The sequence below is a fragment of the Physella acuta genome, unplaced genomic scaffold, assembly GCF_028476545.2.
Source record: "Physella acuta isolate Inbredline_101_S28 unplaced genomic scaffold, ASM2847654v3 ptg001383l, whole genome shotgun sequence".
Classification (NCBI taxonomy): Eukaryota; Metazoa; Mollusca; class Gastropoda; family Physidae; genus Physella; species Physella acuta.
In genome coordinates, this window is record NW_026732898.1 from 77419 (window position 1) to 97448 (window position 20030).

At 29.4% G+C, this 20030-nt stretch overlaps 4 protein-coding genes across 6 annotated transcripts; 1 reads left to right on the top strand and 3 right to left on the bottom strand.

The window, feature by feature from the left end:
* Window positions 1-4040: 4040 nt before the first annotated feature.
* Window positions 4041-9229, bottom strand: LOC131927221 (small integral membrane protein 29). Of its 2 annotated transcripts, none has more exons than XM_059282968.1 (5): window positions 9120-9229; window positions 7535-7833; window positions 7323-7348; window positions 6288-6396; window positions 4041-6128 (listed from the first exon to the last, which is right to left on the bottom strand). In XM_059282968.1, the coding sequence occupies exons 2-5, from the start codon at window positions 7682-7684 to the stop codon at window positions 6069-6071; spliced, it is 345 nt and encodes a 114-aa protein (XP_059138951.1). In that variant the 5' UTR covers window positions 7685-7833; window positions 9120-9229; the 3' UTR covers window positions 4041-6068. The 2 variants fall into 2 exon arrangements, with proteins under 2 accessions (XP_059138951.1, XP_059138950.1); XM_059282967.1 differs by lacking the exon at window positions 9120-9229 and adding an exon at window positions 8988-9077.
* Window positions 9159-13485, top strand: LOC131927220 (MTRF1L release factor glutamine methyltransferase). Of its 2 annotated transcripts, none has more exons than XM_059282966.1 (10): window positions 9159-9176; window positions 10570-10749; window positions 11022-11104; window positions 11193-11286; window positions 11726-11848; window positions 11998-12118; window positions 12353-12455; window positions 12813-12908; window positions 13063-13179; window positions 13399-13485. In XM_059282966.1, the coding sequence occupies exons 2-10, from the start codon at window positions 10723-10725 to the stop codon at window positions 13427-13429; spliced, it is 795 nt and encodes a 264-aa protein (XP_059138949.1). In that variant the 5' UTR covers window positions 9159-9176; window positions 10570-10722; the 3' UTR covers window positions 13430-13485. The 2 variants fall into 2 exon arrangements, with proteins under 2 accessions (XP_059138949.1, XP_059138948.1); XM_059282965.1 differs by lacking the exon at window positions 9159-9176 and adding an exon at window positions 9396-9511.
* A 138-nt stretch (window positions 13486-13623) lies between these two features.
* Window positions 13624-15616, bottom strand: LOC131927211 (alpha-aminoadipic semialdehyde synthase, mitochondrial). Its single transcript, XM_059282947.1, has 5 exons — window positions 15525-15616; window positions 15150-15265; window positions 14878-14966; window positions 14371-14547; window positions 13624-14262 (listed from the first exon to the last, which is right to left on the bottom strand). Exons 1-5 carry the CDS (start codon window positions 15585-15587, stop codon window positions 14147-14149), a joined length of 561 nt encoding a protein of 186 aa, XP_059138930.1. The 5' UTR covers window positions 15588-15616; the 3' UTR covers window positions 13624-14146.
* LOC131927214 (alpha-aminoadipic semialdehyde synthase, mitochondrial-like) lies at window positions 15593-19928 on the bottom strand. Its single transcript, XM_059282953.1, has 9 exons — window positions 19902-19928; window positions 19528-19672; window positions 19005-19134; window positions 17733-17843; window positions 16864-16972; window positions 16486-16562; window positions 16198-16261; window positions 15842-16009; window positions 15593-15655 (listed from the first exon to the last, which is right to left on the bottom strand). Exons 2-9 carry the CDS (start codon window positions 19622-19624, stop codon window positions 15593-15595), a joined length of 819 nt encoding a protein of 272 aa, XP_059138936.1. The 5' UTR covers window positions 19625-19672; window positions 19902-19928.
* Between the last annotated feature and the right edge of the window lie 102 nt (window positions 19929-20030).

Below are 20030 nucleotides of genomic sequence, written 5' to 3' on the forward strand. Positions count from 1 at the left end.
CCATGTATTTATAGATGACCACTATGACGATTTTTTGCCCACTTCTGTTCATACATGGCCTTGACCTAGATTCTATGTAAAACATTTCGATTTTGAGAAAGTTGGTAGAGGCCTGGATGTTTATGTCGAGATTACTAGTCTTGGGTCGCACTAGGCAACATCATTGTTTTAGGTTTATATTATAGTTTACAACAAAAAGAAATATGTGACATGTTTTAGAGAGCCACCAATAAATTACTGCTAAATCGTCTTGATGCAGACTACCGCATCTAGATCTAGATTCTAGCAGTACGAAAGTAGATACACAGTGTAAAAAGTTTTGCAACGTGTTACTTGTCATGTATTACATTGTTTATTTTAAAATATTTTCTACTTCATAATTTAAAAAAAAAAAACTTTTTGTAGCCAATATATCTAATTCAATTTTCTTACTAGCTTGTGCACAGTTAAGCTCAAGTCCTAGATCTAGATACTTCTGTGTTGAAAAAAGTTTATACTTTTAAAAATTTTTAGTTGGAGCTCTAATTTGATTTTTTTTTTTCCCATCAAGGACAAATTAAACTGTTAGTTAAAAACATGACTGATGAGAAAACAGCTCCACAGGCTGGGGAGAAAAGAGGAAAGACCGACAAAAAATCAGCTGAGGTCAGTTTGGTATCAGTTACTGATATTTAGTTTAAAGCTTATGAGGGGAGGAGGGGGGATATTCTAAGCAGAGTGAGGTGGGTTGCTATTTAGTCCAAAATCACTGATCTTCCATCAAGCGCAGTGGTGTATTGGGGAACACTCACCTGATTTGGTATACACAGTGATAATCAATTTATTCAATAACAGTAACAACAGTAGGGGGGGGGGTTCACATTGACAGTTTTTTTAAAAAATCAAATATATGGGGTGGACAGAAGTATGTGCCTGTTGCCTTGGGGGTAGTATAGGGATCCATAAGACTAAGGAACCTTGTAAGACAACTTCGTGAGAGCTGAGGGGGGACCCCAACAAAGGGTTGGACCCTGAGCTTAATAACCCCAACTGGTAAAGAATTCATTTCAAAAATGCTAAAGAGAACAGTGAGGGAGAACTCTGGTTGGTATCCCATAACCTAGCAGGGGTGATGGGCTGTAGTTGAATGACTGAATCCAATATCACACATTCCACATTATTTTTATTGGTGTTACTGTTACCTGTTTATTTAATGCCATCTAGAGAAAAATTTGGCAATTTGATTATAGTTTGAATTAGAATTTTTAATCTTAAGATTTTTTCTGCCACATTATGACATCTTTATTAAAATTTTAAAACTTTGTCTCAGATGCACTATTAGTTTTACTTAAAGTGGTCTTTGACTTTTCTTGGGTGACCACCTGTATGAATATCATGTTTGTCCATAACTTAATTATATTTTCTTATCTGGGTGGAACAAAAAGTGGAGTGAATGTTCACAGTACTGCTACCTGTTAAAGCCTAGCACTAAAAACTAAATTGTACATTTTGTTTAATTACAGGAAAAACCCGATTGGTATGTTAAGAATTGTCTTTTAATATGTTAAAATTTGCATTATGACTAACATTTGTTATGAAATACGGATAAATTATATCTTTCTAATAGCTGGTTGTTTTTAGTCTACTAGTATATAAACTATTTCTTAAAAAAAGAATTTTACAAACATTAACCAAATGATAATCCCCCATTTAGTTTATCAATGAAATGCTATTTTTTTTTGGCATCTGTTATCTTATTTTCAAAATTTAATTTATTAGTTAATATAACTAATAATCATCTTGGAACTGGGTACTTTTTCTTGATCTCAAATGCTTTTTTTATACATCAGTTGATTTGAACTTGATATGGAAAATTTTCTCTGTAACTTAAGTAAGATGCATCCTCTTTGTTTCCTGTGTACTTTAGTCAATTTATTCATTCACAGTGAGGGGTCTGATTACAAGTTGGATTTGTTGGTATCTACATTTTAACCTGCTGAAAATGCGCTTAGTATAGTTATATTTAGTATGTTGACTTTATGGTTACTTATATTTCAGAGTAGCGAACCTAAAGCAAAAAAAGGACGAGGTCGACCAAAAGGAAGCAAAAACAAAACTAAAGAAATGACAGCTCATGTAAGATAACTCTGATATGTTTCTTTGTTTTATAAAACAGAAGTAAAACAAAACTAATATCAGTATAGAACAAAGCTTTTGTTATGTTTCATAAAAGTTACAAAGTTTTTACAACTAGACAATTAAATTATGAAGCAATGTTTTCTCTATCAGATAATTTTTATTTGTTTGTATTTGAATCAGGTCTCTAGAGGTCAAAGGTTATCAGCAAGGCAAGCAGTGAACGAGGTGAATCCTTATTTAGCCTCAAAATATTTCTTTATTACCATTTTTTTTCTATTAAAATTGAATTTTAAACTCATACAAACAAAAATGGATTTAGAAAAGTAAAATGTTATGTGGAAGCATAATAAAAATGCTTTTTGAACAAAACTTAGTCCTAAACAGAGAATATTGTACAATTTTTTTAGGAATGGTATTTTTTTCAGACTGCTGAAAAATCAAGTGAAGAAGAAACAAAGTCCACAGATTAAGATTGAGCAGCATGGAGCCCTTACAATCTGTCCAACATTTGTTTTAAAAAAGATCTAGTCATGTTCTCTATTTATATACTTGTTTTAAAATGTCATACTCTCGCAGTTCATTCAGATTTTATTATATTATTACAGGCCTGCCCATTTTATGCTGTCTAATCATATTGGAAAAAAATTTTTAGATTTTTAAAAAGTCAAACTTTAACATATTAAGATGATTTTTGTTTTAAATAGTTAATAGTAAGGGGCGAACTGGAATTAGTCACTTATACTAATAATACTATTTTGTTATCATAAGGTTTATACAATATATATTGATTCAGTAATACTCTGATTGCTTTTAGGCCCTTCTAAAAGTTGCTTTATCAGTGTATCACAATTTGTATTCATAAATTTTTACTCTATACAAATCATGTACTTAAAATGGTTATATATGGCTTTTATTTCGTAAACCAGATCTGTTTTACAAATATAGTTCTCCACATTTACAATAATTTTAAGATTTGTTTTTTCCCAAATAAATGCTTTAATCTTGTGCTCTGTGAAAAAGTATTCACTTGTTAAAAATAATTTTAGAATAATTCATATTTTTCTTGTAAAAAAATGTGCTTTAAATAGAAAACGTTTTAATATAATTCGTTTCATGAAAAGTTCTGTTTTTGTGTTTTATTTACAATTTCCTTTAGTTAAAATCAATAATAACCAGCATTTATTATCATTTTCTTTAAATAGTATGAATAAACTTAAAGAATTTAAAGTCTTTGATTATGACAAGTACTTTATACATTTCAATTTTTAGAATTGAATAACTCAATTTTAGAGTTCTAATTGTTTGAAAATCCTGGCTTATTTTTTTATTAATCCAAATCTATGTTTTTGTGATATTTTTTATTTACAAACAGCTTGGTTTATAAATGGCATTTTCATTACTATACCGCAAGCTTTAAAAAATTGTGTTTTTAAAAACCTAAAACTTTCAATATTTCGTCACAATAAAGTGTGTCTTGAATAACAATTTGTTTTCTTGCCTTGTTGAATTCTTTTTCATCTATTATATTTATAATCTATGAAAATTTTGAGTAGATAAACTGTGAAACCCAGACAGTGAATGTATTAAACTAACCACTTTGCAAAGAATTATGTTAGTATTGTTAGGTTTAATCAAATGTAATTTATGATCTTCAACAAATTAATACTTTAAATGGTAAAAATTATGGACTATTACCTATATTCATTTTATTATGTCTATAGCTTAAGTAAACTTATATCATTTTTCCATGCTGCTTACAGACAGCTATTGATTTTAAAATTGTCAGTAAATTATCTGTCACTTTAAATTAAAAAATCATTTTGTGGTTGTCCTCTAATGTTGGGTATAAATAAAATTCCTGATTTGTTTTTTTTTTTTATTATTATTACTGAACCAGATCAGGTATTAAATATACAATCTACTGACAAAATGTAAATAGCTTGATGTTTATTTCGGTCAGTAACTTTACTAAAGGGATTTAACCAACACATAAATAAGTGTAACATTTAAAATGTTTTTTTTTTTACATTTAATAATCCATTTATAAATAAGTTATTTCATATAAATTGATAAGTATCACAACAAGAAGACATTCAATAAAAACTGTCTATGTAAAGTTTATAGTTGTAATTAATATCAATAATGCAAAAATTAATTATGATCAATTAAGTAGACACAGCCTACATGTTAAAAACAGTACCTGGCTAATAGCAAACATACATAAAATAGTGTACATTTTGCTTAGTCAACAGGAATGTCAGTTACAAAACTGAGATCAAAATCAAATAAATGTCTTACAAAAGAAATAAATAAAAAAATGTGTGTTCAAATAGAATGTGTAAAGAACATTTCTATTTTTTAATGTGTATTGCACTCTAGCAATTTTTAAAAATAAATATGAGCTGGATTAAAAGTGAAACTTAAAATAAAAGTTGCCAGAATTTAAGCGCTTTAAAAAAAAATTCTAACAATTGTGTTCAGCTCTATTTTACAAAGTGTTGAAATAATTTACTTTGTTCTCCAAACATATTCAATAGTTATGCAATGTAAAAATGAGAAATACTTACAAAAGGTGTAGCATGGACAGACACAATACTTTAATACATATAATGACCAGGTGAAATATATATGTGTAGAAAAAGCTGAAACATTTACCCAGAAATTGGGATGTGTTGAGACAATTTTTAAATTCTACGCCTCTTATCAACCAAAGAAAAACCCCTGCTATGCATAGATAAACATCACAGTGGTACTGTTTACATGGTATAAAAGTAGTTACACAGTGGTAACTTATACAACTCACACGGTCCTAGCACAACAGAGATGCACATATTTTGTTTTGTGATGATAATAATCTGATGTGTAAGTAAATATGTTTATAATCCACTTAAAGTGCAAAATCCCATTTAAATTATTACTTGTAAAGTTGTGTTAATACTGTTGAAATAGTGCTCTTAAAAATTGTTTCTCTACTACTATTAATAGGCACAATGCAAGCACAATGGCTATATGTAGGGGAGGAAGCACACTCAGGTCTGGCTAAACTGTTAAGTGTAGTTTCATCTAGATCCATAGAAATAAAGGACTGGAAGTGTAGCCCTAGAGACTTATGACACCACTGTCTCATTGAAATAGCTTAATGTATTTTTTGCATTATGTTGCAAAAAAATTTCTTAGTTACTAACACACAAGTGGGTAGGGTATTGTGCTAAGTGACAAGCATTTATTCAGTTTGGTGGTTTTTGCTGTCTGGTATGTCTTGTACAGTACAGCATAAAATACAGTAATCACTGGTATGTATGTATTGTAAACAAAAAAATTATGCTTGAAACCTTAAAAGTATATCTACCCACTGTTTTACATTTAAAATAGAGTTAAGACAGAAATACAAGTACTCTGCTGATTAGGAATAAGTTGATTGAAATAAAAAAAAGCCAATGGTTGCTAAAACTGAATTATAAACTGTTACTCATAAAATAATCATAATAGGAATTTTACAGTTTGAATTAAAATGACTAAAGATTAGTACTGGTAAATGTATTTCTTTTGATGCTTTTAATGATGAGCAAGATAAATGTGAAATACTGCTGTTTGTTTAAAACGAAAATCAGGACGTTTATGAAACTGTACGAAAACAACAGCTCACACAAGGAATAAACATGAGGTTCTATGTACAATCATCGCAATAAATTTTTTTACAAAAAGCTTAGGATTGTATTGAGCTGGATCCCTTTTCATTTGTACAGCTTTAAACAAACTTATTCGACAGTTCAAAATTTTTAAATTTTTTTTTGGTAATTTAAAATGAATGTTTTTAATGAAAGGGGAATAATCATTTTTAGAAAATGAACACTTAAACCTGAACACCCTGAAGACTTTCTAATGTAAATGCTTGTGGGCACAACAAAAGTCTACAACACCAGACTTAATATTTCTTTAAGTAGCACCAATCATAACTCTGAATGCATGGTGTTCAATTTCAATATGGGTGAACTTGGTGGAGTCAAACTCTGGGAAAAGAGTAAATATAGATTGTTGTAGCAAGTATTTCAAGGTAATATTTTTGTAAGCACTAAAAGACAGTTTGTACTTTAAGCAACCATACTTATTTAAAAAATTTCTAGCAAGTGATGATATTTATTAAAAAAAAAATTGTAATGAATGCATACGTTTCGTAAACGAACTTCCTGACTTAATAGGTCAGTTTCCCAGTCCTGACCACTGTCTGATGGATCAAAGCTGTATAAGGGCATCAGGTGGTTTCTGAGTTTATCCATCCTGCGTTTGAAAAAAAAAATTAATTTATGTTTTGGTATTAATGTCAAATTATTTACAAGGTGTTTTAAATTAAACTTTTAAATTAATGTATTAGTGATATTGGTTTTAGAAGCAATCATTAAAACTGACATAAACTAAATATAAACTTTTTAAAAGTAGTTAACATGTGTACTTTAATTAATATTGAGTTTAAAATTATTTATGAACTATTGTTTTTCTCCATTATAAATTGTGAATATACATTAAAATTTATTAATTGAAACTTTAAAAACTTGGAAGAAATAATATATGTTGTATAATTTTTTACAAGTTATTTTTCAATAGTAATACATTTTTCTAAAAGTGGGGATGTAGCTAAGTGAGAATAAATTTGGAATAAATACAATTAACTGTTAATAAAACCTACAGATCAATACATAAAGCATAAATTCTAATTCGTAGAAAAAGTTTTAAAAAACCATTATAATTTAAAAAATGTTATTATTTGTTTTACAACTAGCCTAAAACTAAGAGAAATTTTTTTTAAAATAGTAAAATTACTGAAACTTGTCCACATAAGCCCCCCCCCCCCCCTCCCACACACACACACACGACCTATTTCTGATGTCTAGGGTGGGGGTTAGGGGATGGGTAAAAGATAACAACATACAGAACTCTACATGCACATTTTTACTATATATCCCAATTTCACCCCCTTCAATAAAATTAAAATTACAAGTTTCATAGCCTCTTTTTTATTATCTTTTTTGCGTGGTGAGGTTAACTTTTTGGCGGGATTTATCGAACAAGATCCAAATTATTTGTTACTGTAAAAACGTTTTAATAGCTTAAGATAAGTTAAGCTTATTCTCTTTGTGTATAGTAGTTCATTTCATAACTTGTTTTTATGCAGGTTTTATACTTATTTTAATTTAACTTTGCCTCACCTGCTGCGTTTGAGTAACCAAACTATCTGTGGAAAATATGTTAAAATAGAATTCAAAATACTAAAACAAACTTGTATCAATTATCAAAAGTAACAACAACATTAAAAAAAAGCTTTGATAATATTTAATAATTAAGAAAAATTAAACACTACTAAAACTATGTTATTTTTAAAATAAAAATATTAAGAACTTTTAACTATAAAACAACTCACCACTCCAATAGCAATCCCTACACATACAATAGCAGTAACTGGGAGCAATATAAACAGAAGAAAATTACTGTCTTTTCTGCCTGGCTGATGAACTGCTGAAGACGTTTCATTAAACAAGGATTGAGTTGTAGCAGAATCTAACAGAGACATGACAGATTCTTCTTGGTTTGACCCTCATAAAAAGTGTCATTGATTTTAGATATTGACAGGTTTAATTTATTATAGGTTGGGTATTACAAAATTTGCAAACAAGTTTTGCTTGAAAACTCCAAAACATGTGCATTTCTTTAACAGAGATCCTGAAATGCAAATTAGAAAATACATAATTAATATACATTAAATATTAAATTAAATTTTTTTTTTATAAACAACAATGTATTAGTTCTTTAAACTGACTATAGTCATTCTAAAACTGAAAAACAGATAGGCTTACTTTCCCATTAATATGGCAGTGTTATGGTATACTTATAATTTTCAAAAACTAATTAGAAAAGCAATCTTTCTTTATATTGAAGATAGAAGAGCCTTTTTATTGATAGAGTACATGTATACTTTAAATGTACATTTTTAAAGTCTTCTATTTTATCTAAAATTATGTGTGCTCAAAGTAGTGGTTTATTTTTAATAAATGATTTTTAATTATCAACTATGTAAAATTGATATCAAGCTATCAATCATTACTCAAGTTGTAAAAACTTGCAGTGTGTTTGATAATAAATATCCCTCCCCTCATTTTCACTTTTCAGGTTAGCCTGCCTGCTGCAACCCATCATCACAATTTTTACTCCATGCATCTACTCAACCTTGGACAAATCACTGATATCTAACACACCCAGACACACCAAAACATGGCTCCCTAACTATAACACTATAAGTAACAGAGGATGCAGTACTAATGCCAACAACAAAAATCACCATACATGTAGACATCCTAGTTACACAACTTCAACAATGGACACAGTAAAAGCAATGGCTGAAAAAAATGACAAGAACTGAACAAGACATAACAACACCACAGCCAGTTTAAACCCTGCAGGAATCACCCATCCAAGTTTTAGGCCCTAAAAAAAACTATCCCAACCCACAAGTAACACACAACAACAAACATGGACATAACATAATGATAACAGCTAGATTACAGCATCCGCCTCTAAGTCTAAAATGAAGACAAGACGGATAAAGAGACAATAACCAAAACACCCAGAGTCAACAAAGAAGACCAAAATCCCCTAAATCTAGATATCTAGTTACTAGCTAGATCTATATTTTTTATTTTTACTAGAGAGTTGCTAGAGGCAGTAGACTCAGACTCAGATCAGATCAGAGTAGACTAGAGAGGCTAGAACTAGATCTACATAATTTTAGTAAGTTACTAGATCTAGATCTATATGTTCAAGAATTTAATATGGGTTATTTTGTTTTAATTGCGCTGAGGTAAAGAATAGGATATTACTAGATTTATAATTAAAGACGTTCTAGTAGATAAGTAGATTAATAAATTAATGATGGGATTTTTTTCACTGCCACCGTCGCCATGTTGTTTACGAATAGCGATAGAAAAGTACAATTGCTTTATTGATCATACTTTTTTAGTTTGTGCTACTAAGAGTAGGCTACTTAGAGTAGTCACATACTACTAATAGTAATAACGTAATTAATAGCCTAATTATTTAGCGCTACATAAAAATAATTTTTGAAGTATTTTTAAATATTTAGATCTAGTTCATATTAAGTTACAAGATCTAAAATTAGAATCTCTGTGTTTTATTTACATCTTTAAAAATATTTTACTTTGTTAAAATAATCGATTTTAACGGAACAAACGTTTTAGTATAAATATTTTTTTATTATCAATATGCCCACAGCTTTGGTCGACACAACATGATCAACATGTCTATGTCATTCTTGTCAACGCGACCATTTATTTTATCTAGTTTTAATAAGTTGTTACGTTCATCGTTTGTTAATATTCCAGAGGTAAGATTAAAATACAAAATAGATCTCTAGATCTAGATCTAGATTCTAGATCTAAAACTAAAATAGGCCTACCCACTGAAATACAGAAATGTATAAAATATAAATAATAATTTTAAATAAGTCCCAAACCTTGAAAACAGACAATGAGGAGACAACAAGTTAATAAAAAGTCTAGTGACAATTTAAGCGCAATTTCCTTATGTTATCCATAACAATTTTAAATCGAGATAAATCATATATTCAGCCAATTTTTTGTGACCGAACGAAAGGATATTTTTGAAAACTTTCTTCGGCAATATTGTTCTAAATTATGGCAGGAATCGATTGGTAAATGTTTCAAGTCGCTAAGTGGTCTGGTTGCCGAGATATGGGCAAAAAACTGCATTTTTTCGATGTTTTTTGGCTTTTCCGGGAAATCCAGGAAGGAAATCCGGGAATTTTTTTGGCCCACAATCATCCTCGGAACTTGCTTAACATATTTGCTTTTGGAACTAGTCCTCGATATTGCTTCGTTGAGGAGGAGATACGACTTAAAGCTGCGGACACACATCCATCCATCCATCCATCCATCCAGAAATAACGAATTAATAATTGCAATTGTCAGTATGGAAATTGCGCTAAAAAGCAGTGTCTGAGTGTGATTATTTTATTTTTATTGTCTTGTTGATTACTGTGATTAGTGTATAAGGGGGGCATAAAGAATAATAGGGACATATATATGGCGTTAAAAGTTATTTTTCACACATAGATTCTAGATTTCTTTTCCTCCCTGATGGTTAGAAATAAAATACCATAATTCGTCTGCTTGGCAAGATTTAAGAACAGTAATCTAATCTGTGTTACCAACCTCAAATAACAATTATTAATTAATATTATGAAGAACCATCATAATCCAAAAAGAGGGAAAGTGTTAGGATGATTGTATGTTGTGCTCTTATAGTAGCCTGTTTTTACTTGTTATAGAAGAGAAGCTATTTTAGAATATTCACTGTTATGATCTGTCAGGTATAGTAAGTGATGGTAATTTAAATTTAATTCTCTTTTTCTTTTACATGCAGAAATCCTTGCTCATCTCAAATCAAAGGTCTTGTAATGAATGCTCCTCAGTAGCTACAGCTTCTACAGCCAGTTTGCATACAATCTTAGAGCAATGGACTTCAAAATTTCAGTCACTCAGCATATCAGAACCTGAATCTAGCTGCAGCCTAATTATGGCATATGCACTGGGGGAAAAGACTGTAAATGTTTAGACCTTCTGTTTGATAAAACGTATTAGTGATTTAATCTGTTATAAAAAGCAAAATTGCAAAACATGGATAGAGTGTTCATTGTTTTCTAATTTATTGTATTATATATTTTTATAAACTAAATACATTAATACAAGTAACAGATTTTACCTGAAATGAAATTATACATTTATTTTGGAGCACAATTTTAAATTATATAAAGATTAATATAAAGAGAATATATAATGTCCTAAAGCCTAATAACAGTCATTTATATCTTTTAGCTGTATAATGTTGAGAAACAGATTATACTTACAAAAGCGCAAATTGAAAGAATCAACAGACTTTGTCAACTTCGTTTATCAGGGTAAGTTTTGACTGGCTTTGTGTACTTTTACTTAAATTTTCTTTTAAATTTTTGTATAAAGTTGTGTCTTCCTCTTTTACAATAACAGAATGCCAGTTCAGTATGTGATAGGAGAATGGGACTTCTGTGACATTACTTTAAAAATGAAGGCACCTGTCCTCATACCTAGACCAGAAACTGAGGTATGAATTTACTTATAAACAGTGGAGACCTGTTAGGGTCAGCATTGTTATTTAAACTAACACATAAGTGTTGTTCCTATGATGGTATTCATTAAGACTTGCCTTAATCAGCTCTGATGAGTACTTGACTTAAGTTGACTATAAAAAGTGATGTGTGCTAAAAAAAACTAATAAATTCTACATTATCTGTTCTATGGACTACAAGGTCCCAAGAAGTACATCAATGTACAAGTCCTTAGGTTAGCCATACAGTGCTATAAACTTTAAGTTGCAAGTTTTTTTTATGATGCCAAAGGATTTGTTTATTATCATTGTTGGACTGGTTTGTTGTAACTTATCCAAAAGTTCCCTCATTTTTTAAAATAAATATACCAAATACATATGTTCTAATAAATGAATTGTGAAGGACTCAAATGTTTAATATACCTTTATTCCACAGGAGCTTGCAAATCTGTGTATTGATTCTTTAAAGCACAAAGAGAATTTAGAAAGTGGCAAGATTTTAGAAATTGGCTGTGGTACAGGGGCAATAACTCTGACATTACTTAACACATTTAAAAATGTAGGCTTCTGATTTTATTCATTTAAATTGTTTACTATTACAACAACCAATATAATTATTTATGAAGGCTAGGCAGAAAAATATATTTCTACTTAAATGTGTAATAAATATATGATATTTCAAAAAGTATACCATATCTCTTACTGTAGATCAATGCTGTGTCTGTTGATGTATCTTCTGTAGCATGTGAGTTGACAAAAGAAAATGCTGATATCATTGGAGTTTCAGACAGATTAAATGTTATTGAAGGGGATTTTACTTGTGAGAAAGGTAAAGCCTTTTCTTAAAACTAAAGTTATTCTATCTGAAGTATATTAAAATCTAATAAGCTTTGAACACTTTTGGGGTCGTTCTGGCTGCAGTTTCAAACATTATTTTTCTTTTTTAATATTAATTAACCTACTGTCTAAAGTGTATGTGAAGCTTTGTTTTATTATTGTGTGTATTTTATTATTGTGATTTTTAATTGTAAAATCAATTATTTTTAATTACATTTCTTTTTAGTTTTAGAGGAACTGGCAACACATGGGCCTTTTGATTTAATAGTTAGCAACCCTCCCTACCTTAGAACAGAAGACATAAACAATCTACAGACAGAGGTTAGATGGTATGTTGGTGAATTTTTAGTACTAAAGTTGATTGCGCTAGCTATTGTTTACTTTAGGTATCTAACAAGTTTATCTGTTATATTGCAAGTAACTCAGTAGTTTTATCTCAAATAGGAATAAATAGATTTTCAGTTTTTAATTTACGGTACAGTTTGTGATGTATTATGATTAATTGTATTTCTTTCTTTTTTTAGTTCGTTTTAAAAGCCATTTATTTAATTCTGATAACTCCCTTCTTAACACATCTTTTTTATTGTATATTAATCATACTTATTTTAGTAAAGAATTAGTTTAATTGCAAACAGCTCTTTTAAAAATGTTACGCTTTAGTTTTTAATAGACTTATTTTTTATCAGCTTTGAAGATCATCATGCATTAGATGGTGGATCAGATGGCATGAATTTAATTAAACATATTCTGCTAAAATCAACTGACTTACTACACAATAAAGGGTAACTACATTTGTGTTATTTCTTTATATCTTTTTTTAAAGTAATTGCTAGCCTATATTCACTTCCCATGTTGAAACTCAACCTTTTGTGCCAGCATGCTAGAAAATACTACCAAACTGAGTGTTACATTTTGTATAAAAAAATGTTTTCCTAGTGATCTATGGCTTGAAGTTGATCCAGCACATCCACAGCTGATTACTGAATTTATCAAGCAATCTGTCATCTGTAAATCTCTTGTTCTAGATAATGTAGTCAAAGATATGTTTGGAAAGTAAGTATGACATGATTTCTTGTTTGTTTACTTCACATTTTGATGTTCTATGAAATCATATTAAGTAGGTAGATGTACATCAATGCAAGTAGTTTTTAAATGTTAGTCAAAGAATTGAACTGGTGAGGGGTCTTTCATCATCAGTCTTAGAGCACTGGTGTGTAATTTGTATTATCAAGTCATGTAAAATGGTCAATTTTTAATATACTATATTCCCAGGGACAGGTTTTGTCATCTGCAGAGAGATTAGTTACACAACGCAGTCAAATGTTCATCTCTTTTTGGTTTGAATGGAGTAAATAAAGGGAAGCTACTCTATTAGCAACTTTAGTCCAGATTGTCTCTTTTCTTTAGATGTTGTTATTGCTTAAATTAAAATTTAAAATAGAAACAAAAAGTTATATTTATTATTTTTTTAATACAAGAAACTAATAAACAGGGGTATAAGAGTATGTTCTGGAAAAGATTAACATTACACAATAAATTGCTGAATACATAATTTTTTTTTAACTTTTCACTAATGAAAATCAAAGCATGAAATATCAATGCAAAATAATATTACAATAAGTAGGTAACTCTTTTGGACCTAATGGTCCATAGAGAAAATGAAGTAGAGTTCATCTGATTCTATAACCTTGGCAAATAAAGCGATATTGTTGTCTGTTCTAACCCAGCTACCTGTACTTTTCCTGATGTAAGTCTGGTACCCATCAGAGCTAGGTGGACTCATAACATTCTACTGACTCAAATCTTCCATCCTAACTCAAGACTTTTGGGATTACGGTTGGGCGTTGTTCTACCATCCAACCACGCCATCTTATAACATTACAACAAAGTACATGAAAATCTGAATAAATGCGGAAGATGAGATTGTGACAGTACATTGATAGATTTGGTTCAGTATTAATTTACTGTCCTTTATCTACTTCAAATACAGAGTTTTTATTTTCTTTAAGAAGAAAACATTTTATTTAAGTGTGCTCTTCTCTGTGGCAGCAATGCCTTCATTCTTTAGTCTCTGGAGTATGGATAGACACATTTCAGGTGCTGTTGGGCAACACACACCTTTAGTTTGAATCTCACCTGTAAAAACACATTTTTAACTTTTTTATAAACTACAAAAACTAGAAGTTTTCAATCTGAAATACCACAAATTTTGTTTTAAAAATCTAGAATTATCAAAATATTCACCAGTGAGGATCATTCGAGCAGCGATGCCTATTGGTAACCCCACTGTTTTAGCCATTGCAGAAAATCCTCCAATGTCTCCATATGAAACTAGGTCAATGCTCCTCTCCTCCATCTTGCCATCACCCCACTGAATACCAATGTCATGGCGCATGAGAACCATGTCACGTTCATGTGCACCTAGTAAAAGTCAAAAACTTGAATATCTAATATTTAATTTAATATCATAAAATTTAAATATTTTGAATTATTAACATTAATTATATTTTATATAAGTTGGCATTATATAGCTCATAGTTTTTCGTGATGAGATATATGAATAAAAACTAACTAAAAGATGTTTTCTATCGTATAATGTTATCACTAATGTTTTTTAATTGCAATGTAAACTGTATTTACTTTAACAAAAAAAAATTAATTTTGCACAACAAAAAATTTATTTTATGACACTAAAAAATGCACACAAAAAATGTCCTTTGAGAAACACACTGAACACTATGGGGTAATTACCATAAGAAAGTCGTTTGGCCAGGTAGTTACAGAGTGTATCTATGGGGGTGCCTCGTTTCTCCACAGGGAGATCATCAATTAAACCCAGCCTAGTAATTTTGAAACATGTTATTTTTACTCATCAGCTCAAAACACAAAGTGTGGAAAATTGTTATATAATTATCTGACAGCATTCCAAAATTCAATTTACTTAATTTTGTTTTACTTTTGTCAAATATTGATCCAACAGTGAACCTGAAACAAAAATGCGCTCTATCCATTTTGTATTTTACCTGACAATAACATCCAACTGTTTGGGGTCCTTGCCAAGTCGGTCCAAAATAACATCTTTCAGTGAATCTGTCAAAATTTCTCCAGATTTGTTAAATTTGGTGCAAATGTATTGTTTCTGCCAGATATATTTCACAAGTAAAATGAACATGTACATAATGAAGTTAATAATTACATAGGGAAAATATCTCCAGATTTGTTAAATTTGGTGCAAATGTATTGTTTCTGCAAGATATATTTCACAAGTAAAATGAACATGTACCTGATAAAGTTAATATTTACAAAGGGACATTACATGATCTGTTCAATTTTCATCAAACTTTGACATTCTCATTTTCCTGAATAACGTATATAAAAACATGATAAAAACCATTTACCCATGTTATTTCTGCTCCCTGAGGATCCAGATAGACATCTGGTTCTGTCTCAAACAAACCCATGGTGATCAAACCTTTAACAGCTTCAGTCGAACCCTCAACAATACAATTGAATAACTTATCACAATTTTCTTTTATTTTAACAATTATTTTTCTCAAAGTAAACAAAAATGTGTATAATTATTAAGTCATTTGATAAATAAGTTTGTGTCCAAGTTATAGTAATAGGTTTTAAAAAACTTTTACATTTTTAAATGCACGAAAAATATAAAATTAAATTTCAGTTCGATGTAAAACTGTTTTAGTTTATGCATCACCTTGTAACGTATAGTTCCTCTATATATTGTATGAGCAGATTCAATCCCATACTCAGTAGCATACACAGTTGAGTCTCTGTTGGGGAAACCTTCCAAATTTAAACCAGGCATGAAGGTGAGATTTTCAACTGCATCTAGCAAGCCACCTTTTCCAGGCACTTCAACTATCTGTAAATCAAGTAAATGGAACATAAAATAATTAGGAGACTCAACAGAAATCATTCAGTTTAGGTGCTCAGAAAAAAAATCATTTTATGATGGTTTTTTTTACCATTCATAATTTTAGTTCATGAAAAAAATCATGTTCAAAGCAAAAAAACAAAGCAAAAATATAAAAAATATTTTGAAGTACTCACACTGCCATTTTTAAGATACTTTGCTGATGACATGAGGTTCATAAGTGCACCTTTAGGATACCAACTATTACAAAAATAGTACAAGTAGCTAAGTATAAATTCTTATATAAATGTTACAAGTATTATTGATAAATTTAGATTCTTTAAGCTGTTTGATCAATATGTAGACTCATTAATGTTTAAAATAATGCATTGAAATGGGAATAAACCTTATAATTTTGCATTAATGAAGGGAGCGAACCCTAGATGTTTTTAATAAAAAAGGGAATTAACCTTATCTAATTATACCTGAATTTATAAAGAAGAGGAGTATCATTGTTTTCTGGAGCTGGGAGTCCACCACAGTAAGATGAGAATGAAGTTATCTACAAGGAAATATGTGAAGTAAGCAAAAAAATATTTTGTCTTTGGTTAGCTTGGTATTCCAATATCATAACATCAATGTGAAAAAAAGTATTTATTGAACCACAAAAAATAAAATGATTAAAATGCTTCTTGACAATGTATTGACATAATTTAGCGCAATCTATCTGGTTTACAAGTGCTACCTTGGCTGCCTCTTTCTAACACCAATCAAATGTACAAATAAAACTTCACATATTAATATTTGGCCAACTCAATAAATTGTTTTGGCATTTTAGAAAAAAAAACAATTGATACACTTACCTTTCCACCTGCTTTCTGTACTTCATCAATACACTGAATAGCTAGCATGTGGTCAATACCTGGATCAAGACCAACTTCATTCAAGATGGTGATTCCTGCTTCTTTTGCCCTTTATTAATAAACAAATTATTTTTCTTTAATTCTGTACACTTCTTATATCAATTTCAAGGGAGACCATTCAGTTTTTTGCTTCATCATGCTGGAGAAAAGCCCACACAAATGTTTAATAATAACTTATTTATTATACTTTATTTTTTTATTTGATAATACTCATGTGTCACCTTTATGAATGTTCTTCACCACCTAGATAAAAAACTAAATTCAAAAGTTAAATCTAAATGAAAAGGGTTTCTATTCTAACAAAAGAATTTAACTGATTTTAGCAGACGGGGTACATTGTTAAACATTGAACCCACAAGTTAGATTGCCTTGCTTCCAATTCATTAGCTGAACTACTGTTTAAAAGTATGTCTAGTCCCAAAAGCGTGGGACGGTGTGGTCTAGCGTCCCTGAGTCCACCCTACTTTAATAGGTACCTAACTCACATTAGGGAAAGTAAAGGCGGCTGGGCATAGTGCTGACCACACTATCTCTTCATATGCCAAGGTCACAGAAACAAGTGAACTCTACTTCACTTGCCCTATAGACGGTTGAAAGGGAACTTCACTTTTACCTTACTAGTACAAAAAGGTATTTTCTAAACTGGAGTAAACCAACAAGTTACTTTTTAAAATACATTTTAAAATTATCACAAAATCAATTTTATATTTGAAAACATGCAGGTTTTTGTATAAGAAATAAAATCACTTGAGATTTGTCCATGAGTTTTATGCGGAGGCCAATTTCTAATGATAATGCAATCAACTTACACATGATGTAGCTCTTTCATTTCTGGACTAACATAACTAGCAGTCAACATGCTTTTCTTGTGTTGGATGCACAGCTTTGCGATGTCTGGATGGAAGTGGCATGGAAGCAAGCTAAAAGTTATACACAAAAAATGCATCCATCAAAAGGAAAAGTTGAAATAATTCGTCATGAGAATTTTACAGATTACCACTATAAAAATACATGTTAGTTGAATCCATCTAGGTTTGTTTGAAGTTTGGAAACACATTGTGATCTCAGCCTCATCTGATATTTATGACGTAAAAGTGTATTCAAAAGATGTCAGTACAGTCAAAACTCTGCAAAATGGTCTGAAGAGGGAGAGAGTTCATGATACTCTTACGCTAGATATAGAAAGCTAATGACATAATGACATCACTAGGTCAAGTGCAGTAAATAAGGGGTTAAATAAATAAATATATACATATACATACATACATATATATATATATATATATATATATATATATATATATATATATATATATATATATATATATATATATATATATATATATACATATATATATATATACATATATATATATATACATATATATATATATATACATATATATATATATACATATACATATATATATATATACATATATACATATATACATATACATATATATATATACATATATATATATACATATATATATATATATATATATATATATATATATATATATATATATATATATATATATATATATATATATATATATATATATATATATATATATATATATATATATATATATATATATATATATATATATATATATATATACATACATATATATACATACATATATATACATACATATATATACATACATATATATACATACATATATATACATACATATATATACATACATATATATACATACATATATATACATACATATATATATATATATATACATACATATATATACATACATATATATACATACATATATATATATATACATACATACATACATATATATATCTATATATCTATATATCTATATATCTATATATATATATATATATATATATATATATATATATATATATATATATATATATATATATATATATATATATATATATATATATATATATATATATATATATATATATATGATTAGTCCAACTGAACAAGAATAGTTTTTTATTTTGGTATCACCGTTTAGATGATGTCAGTCATTTCTCCCCACCATGTGATGCTGCTGCTCGTAGCCTATTGTGTTTACCTGATGACAATATCATGATTGTCTAAATGTCTCTCCAGCTCTGAATAACCTAAGCTCAAGTCCATCTGAACTGTGTGCACACCAGGAAATTTTTGTTTTATATTGTCAAGCTCCTCCTGGAACTGTGAAACTGTAATCAAATCAAAGGAGGGGATACAAAGTTGTTTTCTTTATGGCATGCATTTAAATATTTAAATGTCTAGAAATTACAATAGGGTCATTAGTGGCGGGGTTTAACTTTCTGCCAGTGTATTTTTTGCATTAGTTAAATTTAGTGGTGAGGCTTATCTGGACCATACATCTACTCTTTCTTTAGTCAGACTAATACATAGATCTAATTATATTTGGTCTTCTGATTATTCTTAGCCAAAGTAAAATATGGAAGCACAAAAGGTGTAGGTATAGCCTCCATGTTTGTATGTTTTAAAATGCTTAAAATTAATGTAGGCTTATTTGTAGTATTACTGTTAAACTATTTTTAAAAATTTATTTTTATGGTCCAAGAAAATATGTAGATTTCTACCAACAGTGACAGAAGTTCTGGGTTCTCTAGTCAGATACTGCACTGCTGGACCAACAACATGACCAGCCCCCAACACCAAAACTCTCTCTGTTGCCATTTACATTTGGGGTTGTTCAATTTCTAAAAAAATTTAAGGTCTTCAAATCTGAAAAAAAGTAAGACTGAATTAATTATTAGGCCCATTATTATATTATTGATCTAGTCTATCAGCTACAAATTCTATATCTTTATTATTTTTTTTAAATAAAGGTCTGCATTAAATATAACTTGACTTTATTGTTTAGTAATTGTAGACCTATTTATATTGTAATTAAGACTTAAGTTTTATGATAATTAGATCTAGACCAAAAATCTTTGAAGAATCATTGACTCACCATCATTTGTATCATGCAAACATAATATATAGATCTAGATTCTAGATCTATGTCAGACTTTGTCCATTTCGACTTGAAACTGTATTAAGAAAAAAAAAGTATTAGTATTAGATCTAGATCTAGATCTAG

Bases quoted from the DNA above. Each gene is read 5' to 3' on its own strand.
- LOC131927221 (XM_059282968.1), bottom strand. From the start codon at position 7,684: ATGTCTCTGTTAGATTCTGCTACAACTCAATCCTTGTTTAATGAAACG. The intron at 7,349-7,534 runs GTGAGTTGTTTT...TATTTTCCACAG, and splicing joins TAGGGATTGCTATTGGAGTG to ATAGTTTGGTTACTCAAACG. The intron at 6,129-6,287 runs GTATGCATTCAT...CTCTTTTCCCAG, and splicing joins AGGAAGTTCGTTTACGAAAC to AGTTTGACTCCACCAAGTTC.
- LOC131927220 (XM_059282965.1), top strand. From the start codon at position 9,416: ATGATCAACATGTCTATGTCATTCTTGTCAACGCGACCATTTATTTTA. The intron at 11,849-11,997 runs GTAGGCTTCTGA...CTCTTACTGTAG, and splicing joins TACTTAACACATTTAAAAAT to ATCAATGCTGTGTCTGTTGA. The intron at 12,909-13,062 runs GTAACTACATTT...ATGTTTTCCTAG, and splicing joins GACTTACTACACAATAAAGG to TGATCTATGGCTTGAAGTTG.
- LOC131927211 (XM_059282947.1), bottom strand. From the start codon at position 15,587: ATGGGTTTGTTTGAGACAGAACCAGATGTCTATCTGGATCCTCAGGGA. The intron at 15,266-15,524 runs GTAAATGGTTTT...TATATCTGGCAG, and splicing joins AGGGAGCAGAAATAACATGG to AAACAATACATTTGCACCAA. The intron at 14,263-14,370 runs GTGAATATTTTG...GTGTTTTTACAG, and splicing joins TGCTCGAATGATCCTCACTG to GTGAGATTCAAACTAAAGGT.
- LOC131927214 (XM_059282953.1), bottom strand. From the start codon at position 19,624: ATGGCAACAGAGAGAGTTTTGGTGTTGGGGGCTGGTCATGTTGTTGGT. The intron at 16,262-16,485 runs GTATAATTAGAT...TTTTTGTAATAG, and splicing joins CCTCTTCTTTATAAATTCAG to TTGGTATCCTAAAGGTGCAC. The intron at 15,656-15,841 runs GTGATGCATAAA...TTAAAATAAAAG, and splicing joins GAGGAACTATACGTTACAAG to AAAATTGTGATAAGTTATTC.